The sequence below is a fragment of the Ictidomys tridecemlineatus genome, chromosome 3 (genome assembly GCF_052094955.1).
Source record: "Ictidomys tridecemlineatus isolate mIctTri1 chromosome 3, mIctTri1.hap1, whole genome shotgun sequence".
Taxonomy (NCBI): Eukaryota; Metazoa; Chordata; class Mammalia; order Rodentia; family Sciuridae; genus Ictidomys; species Ictidomys tridecemlineatus.
This window is the reverse complement of record NC_135479.1, coordinates 206,218,798-206,236,798: the sequence shown is the minus strand read 5'-3', so window position 1 is coordinate 206,236,798 and position 18,001 is coordinate 206,218,798. Positions and strand designations below refer to the sequence as shown.

The window sequence follows — 18,001 nt, the reverse complement described above, 5'->3', positions numbered from 1 at the left end:
GTAAATTTTATTTAAGTACTCTTTGCTTTCATTAAGTTCCTAAGGTCTATTATTTTATACTAAATGTTGTATACATGTTTCTTCTTGAAGGCAGGGAACTAGGTTAGTATTGCCAGTTTTTCTTAAATCAAAACTGTGTCACAAAATAGGTTTTATCTTTTGGTAAGCATCAGTGATAAAACCCTCATGGAGGTTGATCTTCCCAGTTTAGAGTGTTGTTAGTACAGTAGCCTTTTCCCCTCCTAATTGCTTACTGTAGTGCCTAGGCTCTTTGTCTTAATCCTCTTCTCCTTGACGTTATTCAGTTAATTTCCCCTTTACACCCGATGAAACCCCAAATCCTTGATGAGATTCATATTAATCTTTAATGGAATCTGGTGCTTATCTTTCTCTAATTTTATTCCAAGCTACTTGCTCCACTAACTTACTTCACTTATCATGACTCTCTTTGGAATCAACTAATCCTTCCTTGCTAGAACCAGAGCTCTCCTTGTTTTGCATCTCCTTAATCTGATTAACTTTACTCAGCTTTCAAATTTCAGTAGGTTTTTAAGTTTTAGCAAATTTCAACTCTTCAGAAAGGCTCTCCTTGACCTCCCATTTTAAAATAGGTCTTCCTTTTATTCTCTCTGAGGATTCTGTGCCATTTCCTTCATAGCTATTTGCATAAGTTTGTTTTGCTGTTCCTTTGCCCCCCTCCATAAATGTCCATCCAGCTTAAGCCCTGGAGGGAGGAGGAGACTGTGGCTTATTTAATAAATCAGATGTGGAAATAGCTATATATTTCCTGCTTTTAGAACTATTTATAATAGGTTAATAAGAGAAAATGAATTTAACATTTTTTTTTTTTTTTTTTTTTAGGTTTTGATAGACTTTTATTTTATTTATTCCTATGCCATGCTAAGAATCGAACCCAGTGCCTCACACATGCTGGGCAAGAGGTCTAGCACTGAACTAACTACAGCCCCAGCCCTTCATTTTGTTTTAACCTTCAGTTATTATCTTAAATTCAGGGTGACCTTCCTTGTACTTGCTTAGTCAGTTAATATTTAATTCTTTATTAACACTTCATTAATATGTCTGCAGAATATCTTGATCTCATGTATCCATAGTGCTTTTTGTTGTAACAGGTACTTAAAATATTGACTCATCAGCTTGAAATTGTGGAATCTTGATTTTGTACTTTGTCAGGATTTATCTGGAAATCCCAGAGTGTTTACTAATTCCCTCTCACTTGGTGGAGATTCAGACTCCAAAATGGAGTTTGTAGTGAGCAGTAGCTGGAATCTCCTTTTAGTTTTTTTAGCCATTTAGTGTTTTTTTTTTTTTTTTTGTAATTTCCTGTTGGATTCCTTGCAGGCTCCTCCGTGCATCTGCTGTTCAGGTGTTAGCTAGGAAGTAAAAGGAATTTATATTAAAGTATGTAGAGTTCTCTCTTCTGACCTGTTTCTTTCGAAGGTTTTGCCCGACTATTTCCTGCTGCTCTGGTGTACTCCATCCTCTGACATCTGAAGCCAATAAGATTGCCACTGCACCACAGTTAACTCCCTGGGCTAGGAGTGGGAGTCATGGCCTTCCTCAAGGGGAAAGTTATATAAAACTGTGTCCTACTCATTGTGTTTTCTTTCTGTCAAGGTCAAATCCCTGCTGGCACGCACCTAGAACCTCAGCTATTTGAGAAGCTGAGGCAGGAGAATGATAAGTTTGAGGCCATCTTGGGGAACTTGGCAAGACCCTGTCTAAAAATAAAAAATTCTAAGGAATGGGGGTGTTGCTCAGTGGTAACACCCCTGGGTTCAAGCTCTATTACAATTTTTTTTTCTTTTTAGAATTTTTGGTGGCTCTGAATCACCTATTTGAATATAATCTGTTTTTAAAATTCCCACAGTATGTTACGCTCTAATGATACTATTCATATTATCTCTTTCCTTTGTTATCTATTGCATTGTAAATTAACTCTGAAATCTATGGGCTTAAAGCAGACATTTTGTTATGCTTCTCAGATTCTTTGGGTCAGGAATCTGGGAAGATCATAGCCAAGATGATTATGCATCCATTTGCTGTAACTGGCAGCTCATCTGGGAAGGCTCAGAGTTTGGGTGATGCTATAGCTAGGATACCTGAAGGCGTCTTACACATTAAGGCAGTCCATGTTAGCTGTTGTCTGAGACTTCAGCTGGAACTGTTGGCCAGCACACCTACACCTGGTCTCAACTGCAGCATAGGAGCCTTGAAGGTTGTACACAATGACTCAGGGCTCTCACACTGGTGTTCCAGAGAATCATGTAGAAGCTGGAGTGCTTTCTGTATCTAATCTTGGAAGTTACAGTGGCAGAAGGTACTTAGCATCACTTCCTTTATTTGGTTAACTGGCCCCTCACCCCCATACTTGACATTTAACCCAGGGCCATACTACATTCTAGGCAAGTGCTCTATCACTGAGCACTTAGTCCTGTTTATTTATTTAGTTTGGTACTGAACCCAGGAGTACTTAACCACTGAGTCACATCCCTTGCCCACTTTTTAAAATTTTTTATTTTGAGGCAGGGACTCAATAAGTTCTTCTAGGCTTTGCCAAGTTGCTGAGGCTAGTTTTGAACTTGATATCCTCCTGCCTCAGCCTCTAGAGTTGCTAGGATGCAGGTATATGCCACCATGCCTGGCCCTTTGCCCTTTTTATTTTTAATTTAAAGACATGGTCTTGCTAAGTTTCCCATCTTGGTTTACAATTTGTAATCCTCCTGCCTCACCCTCCCCAGTAGCTGAGATTATAGGTGTGTACCACTATGGCAGGCCTGGTCAACTGGTCTTTATTGTTTATATGCAGATTAAGGGGTGGGGCATAGATCTACCTCTCTATTGGAGAAGTGTCAGAAAATTTACAGATTTACTGATAGGTCAGGTGTTTTTTTTTTTTTTTTTTTTGTGTGTGTGTGTGTGTGTGTGTGTGTGTTGGGATCAAACCTGAACCAATAGCCTTGCTTTATTTTTTGGTACTGGGGTTGAACCCAGGGGCACTCAATCACTGAGCTACATCCCCAGCCCATTTTTGTATTTTATTTAGAGACAGGGTCTCAATGAGTTTAGTAGGACCTCACCAAGTTGCTGAATGTGGCTTTCAACTCATGATCCTCCTGCCTAGTCTCTTGAGCTGCTGGGATTATAGGCATGTGTCAGGTGGCACCTTGAACTTCTTGAACTTGCATGATGATCTAGCTTTGAGCTGCTCCCCCACCCCTTACAGGGAGGTGTTAAAACATTAGTGCCATTTAGCAAATAGTGAGCTCCCCCTTGTGTTGAAGCACAATCCTATGTACATCTTAATGCACATCCTTTTGAAGTACTGATTTTTTTTCTTATTATAGTAGAATATGCTCTAAAGTCAATTTATGCTTAAAGCGTTAAGAAAGGAATAAGATATTTTACTTCTTAACATTTCCATAAGTTATTTTTTTTGTATGATACAGAATTTAATGAAAAACCCATGCTTGAAGACTAAGAATGGCAGGCTTCCTAGATAATTTCCGATGGCCAGAATGTGAATGTATTGACTGGAGTGAGAGAAGAAATGCCGTGGCTTCTGTAGTCGCAGGAATATTGGTAAGTGAGAGAGCCTGATTGGTGACATTTATGCTTCATGTTTTGCTCTGGAAATTAATGTTAGTTCCTTTGAACTGTAAGTACATTTCCAGAGCTATTTTATTTCATTGTTTGTAAAGCTAATTATCAGGATTCTAGATACTGTTACAGAGTGTGGTAGGCCCTAGGTCTATTTTACTTCATAAATTTGTTAAATTTAGGATCTTTTCTTCAGTTTTAGTATTAATACATGTATTATTATAGGCAGTAACATTTTTAACATAATGATACAATATATATGTTACCGTCCTCAGACTCAGAATTTGATGTAACCCAGTTGTTGGGATTTACAGACATCTGTAAAGTCCTCTGGCTACCAGACCTGAAACCCAGCGGCTGCTCTGGGGAAGCACTGGGTTCTCTGTTTACACCTCAGCTATAGTGCTGAGGGCTGGAAGAGGAAGACGTGTGTGGAGGAAACTATTGCTTAATTTTCTTTCTCTTCATTTTTTTTCTTTCTTTCTTTTTTTCTTTTTCTTTTTCTTTTTTTTTTAAACATTTTGTTATTGAAAATGTGAAGAATATAAGCAAAAATAGAGATGGTATAAAGAGCTTCCCACCCCTCCCCATATACCTATCATATATCTTCAAAAAACAAAACAGAAACAAATCACAACCAATCTTACTTTATAGTTTTATCAACCATGCCCTGCCTCCCAAGCATTTATTTTTGAAATAAATTTTAGTGTTTTACATTTTTAAGATTCATCTCTTTCATCATACGGTTCTTTCAAAGTCCATAAATATCCAAACCAGATCAAATCAATTAAGGTGGAGTAGAAACTAAAGATAATTGTGAGGAAATCTGCATGCAGAATTCTTTTAGATGTTTATAAGTTTTTGTACTGAGGTAGAGCCTAGAGGTGCGTTTTACCACTGACACTGAGCCACATCCTCAGTCTTTTTTTTTTTTTTTTAAGAGACTGTGTCTTGCTAAGTTGCTGAGCCTTTTCTCAAACCTTAACCTCAGATCCTCCTGCCTTAGCCTCCTTAATTGCTGGGATTACAGACATGCCACCATCCCAGTTGTTTTTTATTTTTGTCAATGTGCTCTTTAACTGTGTTGGCTAATATTTTTGGGAGGTTAGGACTGGCTTTTCTTTCTCATTAAATCCTTTTCAGTGGCTGGGGTTGTGGCTCAGCGGTAGAGTGCTCACCTAGCAAGTGCAGGGCCCTGGGTTTGATCCTCAGCACCACATAAAAATAAATAAATAAAGGTATTGTGTCCAATTACACTTTAAAAAAATATATATATATACATATTAAAAAAAATCCTTGGGGCTCGGGATGTGGCTCAAGTGGCAATGCGCTTGCCTGGCATGCGTGGGGCACTGGGTTCCATCCTCAACACCACATAAGAATAAAATAAAGATATTGTGTCCACCTAATTCTAAAAAATAAATATTTAAAAAAAATCTTTTTCAGGTTTATTAGGAATTTTACTTCATAAGCGTTTGGAAGCTTTTCATGGATGTCTTTTAATAATTTTTAAAAATTTACTATACATTAAGGTTACATAATTTATCATGTCAGGAGTTTAGAAAATCATATACTCAATTTGTGTAAGAAATTCTTCAGGGGCTGCAGTTGTGGCTCAGTGGTATAGTGCTTGCCTCGCACGCACGAGACCCTGGGTTCGATCCTCAGCGCTACATAAAAAATAAATAAGTGAAATAAAGGTATTGTGCCCAACTACAACTAAAAAAAATAAATTAAGAAAAAAATTCTTTAGCAGCTTATTGAACTAGGTCTGTTCAGCTTAGCTCACACAGTTATGTAGTGTTTAGCTAAATAACATAAATTAAACAATTGCGGTCTTGTTTGAGATATGACAACTGACTCTTGGCACAACTCATTTGTGGGAGCAAATGAGGAATGTTAAAATTTGAGGATATTAAAAAGGAATGTTCTATAGAGAAAAGAAACATCAGATAATCAGGAAGTTGGTTATGTTGGTTAGGTAAAAGAGCTTACATGTAATTGTGGTAGAAGAAACAGAGAAGCCATTCCCAAATAAATTTTTTAATCTAGTGCTGAGAGCAGAACTTTAGAATCTTATTCAGATTTATTAGATAGGTTCAGTTCATCTGCTATAAAGAACAAGTAAACACGGGATTCTTACTTTTATATTTCAGCATCCACAACTGAAAAGTAGAAATGTTTTGTCTCATTTATATGATCTGTAGGGAAAAGGAGTTTTAAAGAGCAAATATTGTACTAAGCAAGACTTTTTGTGTTTTAATGTCTTGGACTCTTAAGTTTTTCACAGGTTGGTGGATCATGATTGACGCAGCTGTGGTGTATCCAAAGCCAGAACAGTTGAACCATGCTTTTCACACATGTGGTGTATTTTCCACATTGGCTTTCTTCATGTAAGTATAAAGGTAATTCTCAATTCAAGATTATTTTTTAAAAAATATTTTCTTCTTAACGTTTACTGCTTTTTTTAATAACTTAAATTTTATTGATGGAGTGTTCTCTGACATGATAAATTTAAGTTTCCCTTTAATTAAGGTTTTTTTTTTAATTTTAATTTTAATTTTTTTATTGTTGGTCGTTCAAAACATTACATAGTTCTTAATACATCATATTTCACAGTTTGATTCAAGTGGGTTGTGAACTCCCAATTTAAACCCGGATACAGATTGTTGTATCACATCAGTTACCCTTCCATTGATTTACATATTGCCTTTCTAATGTCTGATGTATTCTGCTGTCTGTCCTGTTCTCTACTATCCCCCCTCCCCTCCCCTCTTCTCTCTCTACCCCCTCTACTGTAAATCATTTCTTCCACTTGTATTATCTTGTCTTACCCCTCCTTTCCTCTTATATGTAATTTTGTATAACCCTGAGGATCACCTTCCATTTCCATGCGATTTCCCTTCTCACTCCCTTTCCCTCCCACCTCTCATCCCTGTTTAATGTTAATCTTCTTCCCAAGCTCTTCGTCCCTACCCTGTCCTTGGTTACTCCCCTTATATCAGAGGAGTCATTTGGCTAAAGATAGATTAGCTTCACTTAGCATAATCTGCTCTAATGCCATCCATTTCCCTCCAAATTCTATGATTTTGTCATTTTTTAATGCAGAGTAATACTCCATTGTGTATAAATGCCACATTTTTTTTATCCATTCATCTATTGAAGGGCATCTAGGTTGGTTCCACAATCTTGCTATGGTGAATTGTGCTGCTATGAACATCGATGTAGCAGTGTCCCTGTAGCATGCTCTTATTAGGTCTTTAGGGAATAGACCGAGAAGGGGAATAGCTGGGTCAAATGGTGGTTCCATTCCCAGCTTTCCAAGAAATCTCCATACTGCTTTCCAAATTGGCTGCACCAATTTGCAGTCCCACCAACAATGAACAAGTGTGCCCTTTTCCCCACATCCTCTCCAGCACTTGTTGTTGTTTGACTTCCTAATGGCTGCCAATCTTACTGGAGTGAGATGGTATCTTAGGGTGGTTTTGATTTGCATTTCTCTGACTGCTAGAGATGGTGAGCATTTTTTCATGTACTTATTGATTGATTGTATGTCCTCCTCTGAGAAGTGTCTGTTCAGGTCCTTGGCCCATTTATTGATTGGGTTATTTGTTATCTTATTGTTTAATTTTTTGAGTTCTTTGTATACTCTGGATATTAGTGCTCTATCTGAAGTGTGAGGAGTAAAGATTTGTTCCCAGGATGTAGGCTCCCTGTTTATCTCTCTTATTGTTTCTTTTGCTGAGAAAAAACTTTATAGTTTGAGTAAGTCCCATTTGTTGATTCTAGTTGTTAACTCTTGCGATATGGGTGTCCTATTGAGGAAATTGGAATTCGACCCCACAGTATGTAGATCATAACCAACTTTTTCTTCTATCAGACGCTGTGTCTCTGATTTAATATCAAGCTCCTTGATCCATTTTGAGTTAACTTTTGTGCATGGCGAGAGATAGGGATTCAGATTCATTTTGATGCAAATGGATTTCCAGTTTTCCCAGCACCATTTGTTGAAGATGCTATCCTTCCTCCATTGCATGCTTTTAGCCCCTTTATCAAATATAAGATAGTTGTAGTTTTGTGGATTGGTTACTGTGTCCTCTATTCTGTACCATTGGTCCACCCGCCTGTTTTGGTACCAGTACCATGCTGTTTTTGTTACTATTGTTCTGTAGTATAGTTTGAAGTCTGGTATCGCTGTACCGCCTGATTCACACTTCCTGCTTAGCATTGTTTTTGCTATTCTGGGTCTTTTATTATTCCATATGAATTTCATGATTGTTTTATCTATTTCTACAAGAAATGCTGTTGGGATTTTGATTGGCACTGCATTGAACTTATAGAGAACTTTTCGTAATATCACCATTTTGATGATGTTAGTTCTGCCTATCCATGAACAGGGTATATTTTTCCATCTTCTAAGGTCTTCTATATCTCTCTTTAGAGTTCTGTAATTTTCATTGTATAAGTCTTTCACCTCTTTTGTTAGGTTGATTCCCAAGTATTTTATTTTTTTGGGGGATATTGTGAATGGAGTAGTTGTCCTCATTTCCGTTTCAGAGGATTTGTTGCTGATATACAGGAATGCATTTGATTTATGCGTGTTGATCTTATATCCTGCCACTTTGCTGAATTCATTTATTAGCTCTAATAGTTTCTTTGTAGACCCTTTTGGGTCTGCTAGGTATAGAATCATATCATCTGCAAATAGTGATAATTTAAGTTCTTCTTTTCCTATTTTTATGCCTTTAATTTCTTTCGTCTAATTGCTCTGGCCAGTGTTTCAAGGACTATGTTGAACAGAAGTGGTGAGAGAGGGCATCCCTGTCTTGTACCAGATCTTAGAGGGAATGCCTTCAATTTTTCTCCATTCAGAATGATGCTGGCCTGTGGCTTATCATAGATTGCTTTTACAATGTTGAGGTATGATCCAGTTATCCCTAATTTTTCTAGAGTTTTGAACATAAAGGGATGCTGTACTTTGTCGAATGCTTTTTCTGCATCTATCGAGATGATCATATAGTTCTTATTTTTAAGTCTATTGATGTGGTGAATAACATTTATTGATTTCCGTATATTGAACCAGCCTTGCATCCCAGGGATGAATCCTACTTGATCATGGTGTATAATTTTTTTGATATGTATTTGAATCCGATTCGCCAGAATTTTATTGAGGATTTTTGCGTCTAGGTTCATTAGAGATATTGGTCTGTAGTTTTCTTTCTTTGAAGTGTCTTTGTCTGGTTTCGGAATCAGGGTGATGTTGGCCTCGTAGAATGTCTTTGGAAGTTCTCCCTCTTTTTCTATTTCCTGAAATAGCTTGAAAAGTATTGGTGTTAGTTCCTCTTTAAAGGTTTTGTAAAACTCTGCTGTATACCCATCCGGTCCTGGGCTTTTCTTAGTTGGTAGTCTTTTGATGGTTTCTTCTATTTCCTCTATTGTTATTGGTCTGTTTAGGTTGTCTATATCCTCCTGACTCAATCTGGGCAGATCATAAGACTTAAGAAATTTATCTATGCCTTCACTATCTTCTATTTTATTGGAGTATAAGGATTCAAAATAATTTCTGATTATCTTCTGTATTTCTGAAGTGTCTGTTGTGATATTGCCTTTTTCATCCCGTATGCTAGTAATTTGGGTTCTCTCTCTTCTTCTCTTCGTTAGCATGGCTAAGGGTCTGTCGATTTTATTTATTTTTTCAAAGAACCAACTTTTAGTTTTGTCAATTTTTTCAATTGTGTCTTTTGTTTCGATTTCATTAATTTCAGCTCTGATTTTAATTATTTCTTGCCTTCTACTTCTTTTGCTGTTGTTTTGCTCTTCTTTTTCTAGGATTTTGAGATGAAGTATGAGATCATTTATTTGTTGGTTTTTTCTTTTTTTAAGGAATGAACTCCAAGCAATGAATTTTCCTCTTAGAACTGCTTTCAATGTTAATTAAGGTTTTTTTTTTTAAAACCAAGAATGAGTGTTGAATAGATATCTTTTTATCATCTATAAAGATTATCATGTGGTTTTTCTCCTTGTATTTGTTAAATTTTTTTTTAGTTACCAAGTTATATTTCTTCATGTTTTATTATCTTAATAGTAATGATAATATTATTTTTCTTGGCAATATTGATGGCATCTTAGATTTAATGAAATGTGTTGTATATCTATACATTGAACTTTTACCATGGAGGGTAATTTTCAAAAATGTGCTTTCTGACTGCATGTACTCATATTTTGGGTGAGGGCAGGATTGACCTCAAATAATATTGGTCTGTGGCTTTTCTTTTTGATAAATCACTTTGAGGTTTAATGGTTATTTCACTTCATAAAAGAGTTTCACAATGTCTTCTAACAATTTAAACATATATTAAACATAAAGATTATATAATTTTCTTATTCTGTCAGGAATTTTAAAGAAAGGTTATATTATGGAAAACAAAACTGTTCTAATATTTCTTCACACTGCTAAGAGAAGACAGTTCCTGTCTTCTTAATGCACCTTACTGAAACAAGGAAATTGAAGCTGAATCAAGTATCCTGTTTATTATATGTGCCCTAAGATTCCTATCATTTTAAGAAATGGATCAGAGAAAATCACTTAAATTTTAGCACAAAGTGAAACTGTTTAACTCTTTTTTTCCCCTTTTCTTTTATGATATTGGGATTGAACCCAGGCCCTTACATGTGCTAAGTACATGTTCTACAACTGAGCTACACTCACAACCCCTGTTTTAACACTTGTTTATAATGAGAACCCTAAGATGGGATAACTAACCTGAATCATTCCTGTATAACTGTAAAATAGGCAAAGAAATGAGAAAATTGATTGCTTTCCTATAATCTCTGGAGATAAATGATAGAATCTCTTATAAAAAGTATATTTTCTGAGTGACCTTAGGAAGAAAATAAGACTTATTTCTGTCCACTAGGATTTTTGCTAAATTACAAGGCGTGTTTAGGGGGCTGGGGCTGTGGCTCAGTGGTAGAGTGCTTGCCTAGCATGTGTGAGGCACTGGGTTGGATTCTCAGCACTGCATATAAATAAATGAAGAAAATAATGGTTCATTAACATCTTAAAAAATAATTAAAAAATGTTTAGTTATTTAAATACTGACTCAAGTTAGGAAAGAATCTGTTTTCCTTCTAAGTGATAGGTAAATACCTATGAGAATTTTAATAGCATGAAGCTCACTGGATCATTTTGTGTTCTAGGATAAATGCTGTGTCCAACGCTCAGGTGAGAGGTGACAGCTATGAAAGCGGCTGTTTAGGAAGAACAGGTAAAAGCACTTTGAGCTATTTACTGGATGCTAGCAAAATGGGAACTTATCAGCAGAAAAACAAATACTTGTAGAACGGTCACTGTACACTAGGGATTTCCTATGTGCTTTGCAGCATTAATTCACTAGTTATCATAATACTCCTTGGAAGTAAGTTCTCTTATTGTCCTCATTTGTAGATGAAGGAACTAAGACTCGGAGAACTTAATAAATAACTTGTCCAAAATCACAAAGCATGGATGTGGTGGAGCCAGGATTGAACATTGACTATCTGGCTCCAGAGCCCTTGCTTTAAGCCACGAAGGTGTGCTTATTTCTAGGATAAAGCCCTGTGGTTCCTTTGGCTGAATGTCATATAGTATCTTTTATTTATTTTTGTCAGCTTGATTGAATATAATTTATGTACCATAAAATTCACCAATTTAAAGTGAATTACTTTGCTGATTTTTACAGTTTGTATAATTACTGCTACAATCATATGAATATCTTCATGCTCTTTTGTAGTTAATCTCCTTCCCCCCACTTCCTGGCTACTGCTTATCTGTTTTCTAACACTGTAGTTTTTGCCTTTTCTATACTTTCATATAAATGGAGTCATATAGTTAGCATCATAACTTTTCAAACCAAATAAAGGAGCTGTGAATAACTTAGCTTTCTTTCTACATGATACTTTAAATGATATAGATTTTATAGCCTTATTGCTACTGAGATCTAAGCCAAAATTGGAAAGGGAAGGTATAGTGATAAATGACAGATAAACCTAAGGTGAAAGTGCACAATACAAACATTTGTGTCTGTGTGTTTGTGCACTCACTTTTTAGATGTGTATGTTCACACTTGTTTGTGTGTGTGTGTGTGTGTGTGTGTGTGTATGCATATATTCACTCAGCAGTAATGTCAAGAATGAGGGAGGGCAGCTGGGTGTGGTGGAACATGCCTATAATCCCAATTTGTGAGACTGAGGCAGGAGGATTGCAAGTTTGAGCTCAGCCTGGGCAACTTGGTGAGAACCTTTCTCGAAAAAAAAAAAAAAAAAGATTAGGTATACGGGCTGAGGTTGTGGCTCAGTGAAGAGCACTTGCCTAGCATGTGTGAGGCACTGGGTTCGATCCCCGGCACCACATAAAAATAGACATATAAAGGTATAATGTCCATCTACAACTAAAAAATATTAAAAACAACAACAACAACAACAACAAAAAAAAACAAGACTGGGTGTAGCCCAGTGGTAGAGCACTAGCCTAGCATGCATAAGGTCCTGGGTTCAATCCCCAGTGCTGCCAAGCTAAAAAAAAAAACAAGAGCAAGAGAGGGTGAAGAAAGTAGCAGCAGGTATTAATTATCAAGTGAAAACGTTGTGTGAAGAACATACAATAATTTATTTGGTCATTTTTATTTTTTTGTATTACTGAGATTGAATCTAGGGGGCCTCACCACTGAGCCACATCCCCAACTTTGAATCAGGGTCACATTAAATTGCCCAGGCTGGCCTTTAACTTGTGATCCTCCTACCTGAACCTCTCAGGCAGCTGGAATTATAGGTGTATGCTGTTGCACCCAGCTCTTTGATTGTTGTCATTAAAGAATGTTTCACAGACATTGCTATGGATGGTTAATATTATCTCTTTTTTAATAGAAAAATAAAGATGGAGTTTGTATTTCCCTTTGGGTCTATGTCTAGTTCCCAAGTTCATACTTTTTACCCTCACTTAGTGATTGTTACTGTTTTGTTCTATGGGTTAAAATTCACATTTATGTTTATATGTGGTACCAAGTTTTATCTAGTGCTTCAAAAATTAAGGGTAAACTGTTTTATAGTCCCTACCAAGTTTTCACAGTACTTAAATGTATTTGTAAACTATTTAATTCCTGGAAGAATTAGTAGGAAAGTATCAAAATAATAAATATACTATAAATGGACTATACTAAATGTACTATAAATATTAAATAATAAAGCTATAAAAAGGAACAGAAAGTAGGTGGAAAAATCTTTGTACCTAAAATGTGGGACAAGATAGATGTTCTTAATTGTTTGTTAACCTTAACTCTGAGCTTTCTGGTAGCCAAAGCAAAAGAGGGAAAATGTTATAGTTTTATTTTTTGCTAAGCAAAAGCACACTTATTTTTTTTACATTTTTTATTGATGCATTATAGTTGTATAAAATGGGATTTGTTGTTACATATTTGTACATGCACACAATATAACAATATAATCAGTCCACTATCACTCCCTAGCACTTCCCCCCTCCCTCCTTTCTTTCTACCACTTGGTCCCTTTCCTCTACTAACATTCCTTTGATTTTTAGGCAATCCACGACAACTTTCTTTTCTTTTTTTTTTTAACTCTAGTTTCTGCATATGAGAGAAAACTTATAAGCCTTGACCTTCTGAGTTTTACTTATTTTGCTTAATATGAAGGTCTCTAGTTCCATCCATTTTCCTGGAAATGACATAATTTCATTTTTATTTATGACTGAATAGAATTCCATTGTGTGTATATACTACATTTTCTTTATCTACTTACCTGTTGATGGACATCTATGCTGGTTCCATAATTCGGCTGTTGTGAATTGTGCTGCTATAAACATGGGTATGCCCATATCACTGTAGTAAAATGACTTTAATTCTTCAGGATAAATACTAAGGAGTGGTATAGCTGGGTCATATGGAGAGTCCATACTTTAGTTTTTTGAGGAAACTTCATACTGACTTCCATAGTGCTTGTACTACTTTACAGTTGCGCCAGAAGTGTTTTTCTTGATACCCTCTTCAGCGTTTATTATTATTTGTATTCTTGATTAAACCATTCTAACTGGTGTGAGATGAAATCTCAGGGTGGTTTTGATTTGCATTTCCCTAATTTCTGATGATGTTGAACATTTTTTTCATGTATTTTTTGGTTGTTTGTATTTCTTCTTTTGTCAAGTGTTTGTTTAATTCATTTGCCCCTTTATTAATTGGGTTATTTGATTTTTTTGGTGTAAAGTTCTTTGAGCTCTTATGTAATCTAGATATTAATCTCTGTCAGAAGAGTATCTACCAAAGATTTTCTCTCATTCTGTGGGTTCTTTCTTCACATTACTAATTGTTTCCTTTGCTGTACAGAAGCTTTTTAATTTGATGCCATCCCGTTTATTAACTCTTGGCTTCAAGGGATACTATTAAGAAAATCATTGCCTGTACTTAAAAGCTGGAGTGTTGATCCTCTCTTTTCTTCTAGGAGGAGTTGCATAGTTTATGGTCTGATTCCAAGGTCTTTGATCCATTTTGAGTTGACTTTTGTGTAGGATGAGAGATAGGGATCTAGTTGTTTTATTTATCTACGTATGGATAACCAGTTTCCCCAGTACCGTATGTTAAAAAGGCTGTCTCTTTTTCAGTGTATGTTTTTGGCACCTTTGTCAAGGATCAGATGACTATAAATGTATGGGTTTGTCTCTGTGTCTTCTATTCTGTACCATGGTCAGTGTGTCTGTTTTTATGCCAGAACCATGCATTTTTGTTACTATAGTTGTGTAGTATAGTTTGAAGTCAGGTATTGTGGTATATCTAGCATTGTTTTTTTTGAAATTGCTTTGGCTATTCTGGGTCTTATATTCTTCCAAATGAATTTTAGGACTGTTTTTTCTAGTTCTGTGAAGAATGTCATTAGTGTTTTGATGGGTATTGCATTCTGTATATTGCTTTTGGTAGCATACTCATTTTTCAAGAGAATTTTTTTTCTTGTTTAATTCTATTAGAAAGTTTAACATGTATGAGTATATGTAAAGGACATGATGGAAAATAATTACAAGGTTTTTAAAAAATAGTTCCTTTTATTCATTTTTAGATAAAAGCTATGATTATATATGGTTTAGAGGAAGTTGTCTTTCTCCAAGGAATGAAACTTAATTATATATTTCTGGAGAGCTGCTGCTTTGCCTAATAAAATTAAATCATCTAGAGGTCTATTTCTTTAAAAAATCATCCATTCTAACCATGCTGAGTTTTTGTTTGTTTGTTTGTTTGTTTTGTTTTGTTGTTGTTGTTGGTTTTTTTATGGTGCTGGGGGTTAAACCCAGAGTCTTGTGCACATGAGGCAAGTACTCTACCAACTGAGCTATATTTCCAGCTCCTATGTGCCTATGTGTTGTCTAAATATATGGTATTCATATACACTTAGTAACAGAATAACTGCAGTTGAGGAAAATTTAGTTTCCAATTATGAAAATTGGCTAAGACTTTATTTTCATATCATCAAAACTTTGTTACTTTTCTACAGAATGATGGGCAGTCATGTGCATGTGAAACAGGGTCTGACACACTATTGACCAGCTTCCTTAAAAACGTGCTGAGTGCACTTGGTGTTCAGATGATTTTGTTATTGAGATTCTAGAATTCTGCACAATCCAGGGTTGAAGATACACTTCTGACCTTGACCTTTCCAAGAGTATGTGGTATAGGTTGGATGCCTCAGATGTAAAGAGTTTGAATAGTAGCAGCTATTTATACCATATTGAGGATGGTGTACTTTTTAGAAGCTTATCATTGATTAAAAGAGAACATGTAGGTCCTTGTTCATTTCTTCCTGGTGATGGCTATCTGCAGTACACATATGATACTTATAATAAAGCAATTATATTGATGAATATATAACAGGATACTTTTCCAGTTAGAGTTTAATAGATGAATTTAATTGAATAATTAATTACCAAGGCAGTTTGCCTAGTTTTCTCAGATACTAATTCCTCTAGCTAGTGAAAAGCTAGAGGAAAAGCTAGGAATTAACTTTTCTTTCTTTTCCCTTTCCAGGTATGATTTAATCCCTTTTAGGGGTTTATTTTTTTGGTATGAGTGTATTTTTAATTTTCAGTTAATTACTATAATAGATTTATATAAATATGTGCAAAATATATATTATTTTTTATTGGTTGTTCAAAACATTACATAGTTCTTGACATATCATATTTCACACATTTGATTCAAGTGGGTTATGAACTCCCATTTTTACCCCGTATACAGATTGCAGAATCACGTTGGTTACACATCCACTTTTTTACATATTGCCATACTAGTGTCTGATATGTTCTGCTGCCTTTCCTATCCTCTACTATCCCCCCTCCCCTCCCTTCCCCTCCCATCTTCTCTCTCTACTCCATCTATGGTAATTCATAAGTTAACTCAAAATGGATCAAAGAGCTTGATATCAAATCAGAGACTCTGCGTCTGATAGAAGAAAAAGTTGGCTCCGATCTACATATTGTGGGGTCGGGCTCCAAATTCCTTAATAGGACACCCATAGCACAAGAGTTAATAACTAGAATCAACAAATGGGACTTACTCAAACTATAAAGTTTTTTTTCTCAGCAAAAGAAACAATAAGAGAGGTAAATAGGGAGCCTACATCCTGGGAACAAATTTTTACTCCTCACACTTCAGATAGAGCACTAATATCCAGAGTATACAAAGAACTCAAAAAATTAAACAATAAGAAAACAAATAACCTAATCAACAAATGGGCCAAGGACCTGAACAGACACTTCTCAGGAGGACATACAATCAATCAACAAGTACATGAAAAAATGCTCACCATCTCTAGCAGTCAGAGAAATACAAATCAAAACCACCCTAAGATACCATCTCACTCCAGTAAGATTGGCAGCCATTAGGAAGTCAAACATCAACAAGTGCTGGCGAGGATGTGGGGAAAAGGGTACACTTGTACATTGCTGGTGGGACTGCAAATTGGTGCGGCTAATTTGGAAAGCAGTATGGAGATTCCTGGGAAAGCTGGGAATGGGACCACCATTTGACCCAGCTATTCCCCTTCTTGGTCTATTCCCTAGTGTTTCTAGTGTTCTGTATTCTTAAGCCATTACAGAGCTGCAAAAATGAACCTAAAAAGAGCATACTACAGGGATACTGCTACATCGATGTTCATAGCAGCACAATTCACAATAGCTAGACTGTGGAACCAACCTAGATGCCCTTCAATAGATGAATGGATAAAAAAATGTGGCATTTATACACAATGGAGTATTACTCTGCACTAAAAAACGACAAAATCATGGAATTTGCAGGAAAATGGATGGCATTAGAGCAGATTATGCTAAGTGAAGCTAGCCAATCCCTAAAAAACAAATGCCAAATGTCTTCTTTGATATAAGGAGAACAACTAAGAACAGAGTAGGGAGGAAGAGCATGAGAAGAAGATTAACATTAAACGGGGACGAGAGGTGGGAGGGAAAGGGAGAGAGAAGGGAAATTGCATGGAAATGGAAGGAGGCCCTCATTGTTATACAAAATTACATATAAGAGGAAGTGAGGGGAAAGGGGAAAAAAACAAAATATATATTATATAAATAGTGTTTCTAGTGTTCTGTATTCTTAAGCCATTACAGAGCTGCAAAAATGAACAAAATCATAAAGCCTCTTATTTATACAGGTGCTCGAGTTTGGCTCTTCATTGGTTTCATGTTGATGTTTGGGTCACTAATTGCTTCCATGTGGATTCTTTTTGGTGCATATGTTACCCAAAGTAAGTATTACTCCTTTATTTCATAGGATAAATTCAGATGTCTTTCATATTGGACTTAGTCCACCTGGAGTAAAATTTAGTGTAATTATTGAGTTAGCTGGAAGCTATTCCTCTGCATGGAGAGTCGCTAGTCATTAATAAAGCTTATACTGCGCATCAGGATGGCTTCAGTTAGGAAATCCCAGCCACTGACGAAGGCTGATCTTTCAGCCGTCTCTGGAGTTTTGATTCCTTTCCTTATCTTGGACAGCCAGTCTCTTCCACTAGAGGCCATTTACTGGGGGTTACTCTGGTAAAAATGAGAAACCAGTATAGATCTGTAGTTAGTTCTCATCTACACAATTCTGAAATCCATAAAATGTTCAAAATCAAGTTTTTCATTGACTGGTTTGACAGGAAAACCTGACCTAAAATGACAGGCAGTACAATATGGTCTTTATCCCATTTAATATATTTAAATGTTTTATTGCAAGAATGAATTTGAAGCCTGGCATGGTGATGCACGCCTATAATCCCAGCTACCCAGAGACAAGAGGCAGGATGATCACAAGTTTGAGGCCAGCCTCAGCAATTTAGCAAGATCCTTTCTCAAATTAAA

General features: G+C 36.0%; 1 protein-coding gene across 5 annotated transcripts in view; it reads left to right on the top strand.

Moving 5' to 3' along the window:
* Tmem50b (transmembrane protein 50B) overlaps positions 1–18,001 on the top strand; it is a 59,295-nt gene that overhangs the window by 18,989 nt on the left and 22,305 nt on the right. For 4 of the 5 annotated variants that reach the window (XM_078044557.1, XM_078044558.1, XM_078044559.1 and 1 more), the window contains 4 exons: positions 3,468–3,600; positions 5,899–6,011; positions 10,819–10,886; positions 17,311–17,403. In XM_078044557.1, coding sequence (XP_077900683.1) covers positions 3,502–3,600; positions 5,899–6,011; positions 10,819–10,886; positions 17,311–17,403 — 373 coding nt within the window. In that variant the 5' untranslated portion in view covers positions 3,468–3,501. The remainder of the gene's footprint in view (positions 1–3,467; positions 3,601–5,898; positions 6,012–10,818; positions 10,887–17,310; positions 17,404–18,001) is intronic. The other variant, XM_078044560.1, reaches the window with a different exon arrangement.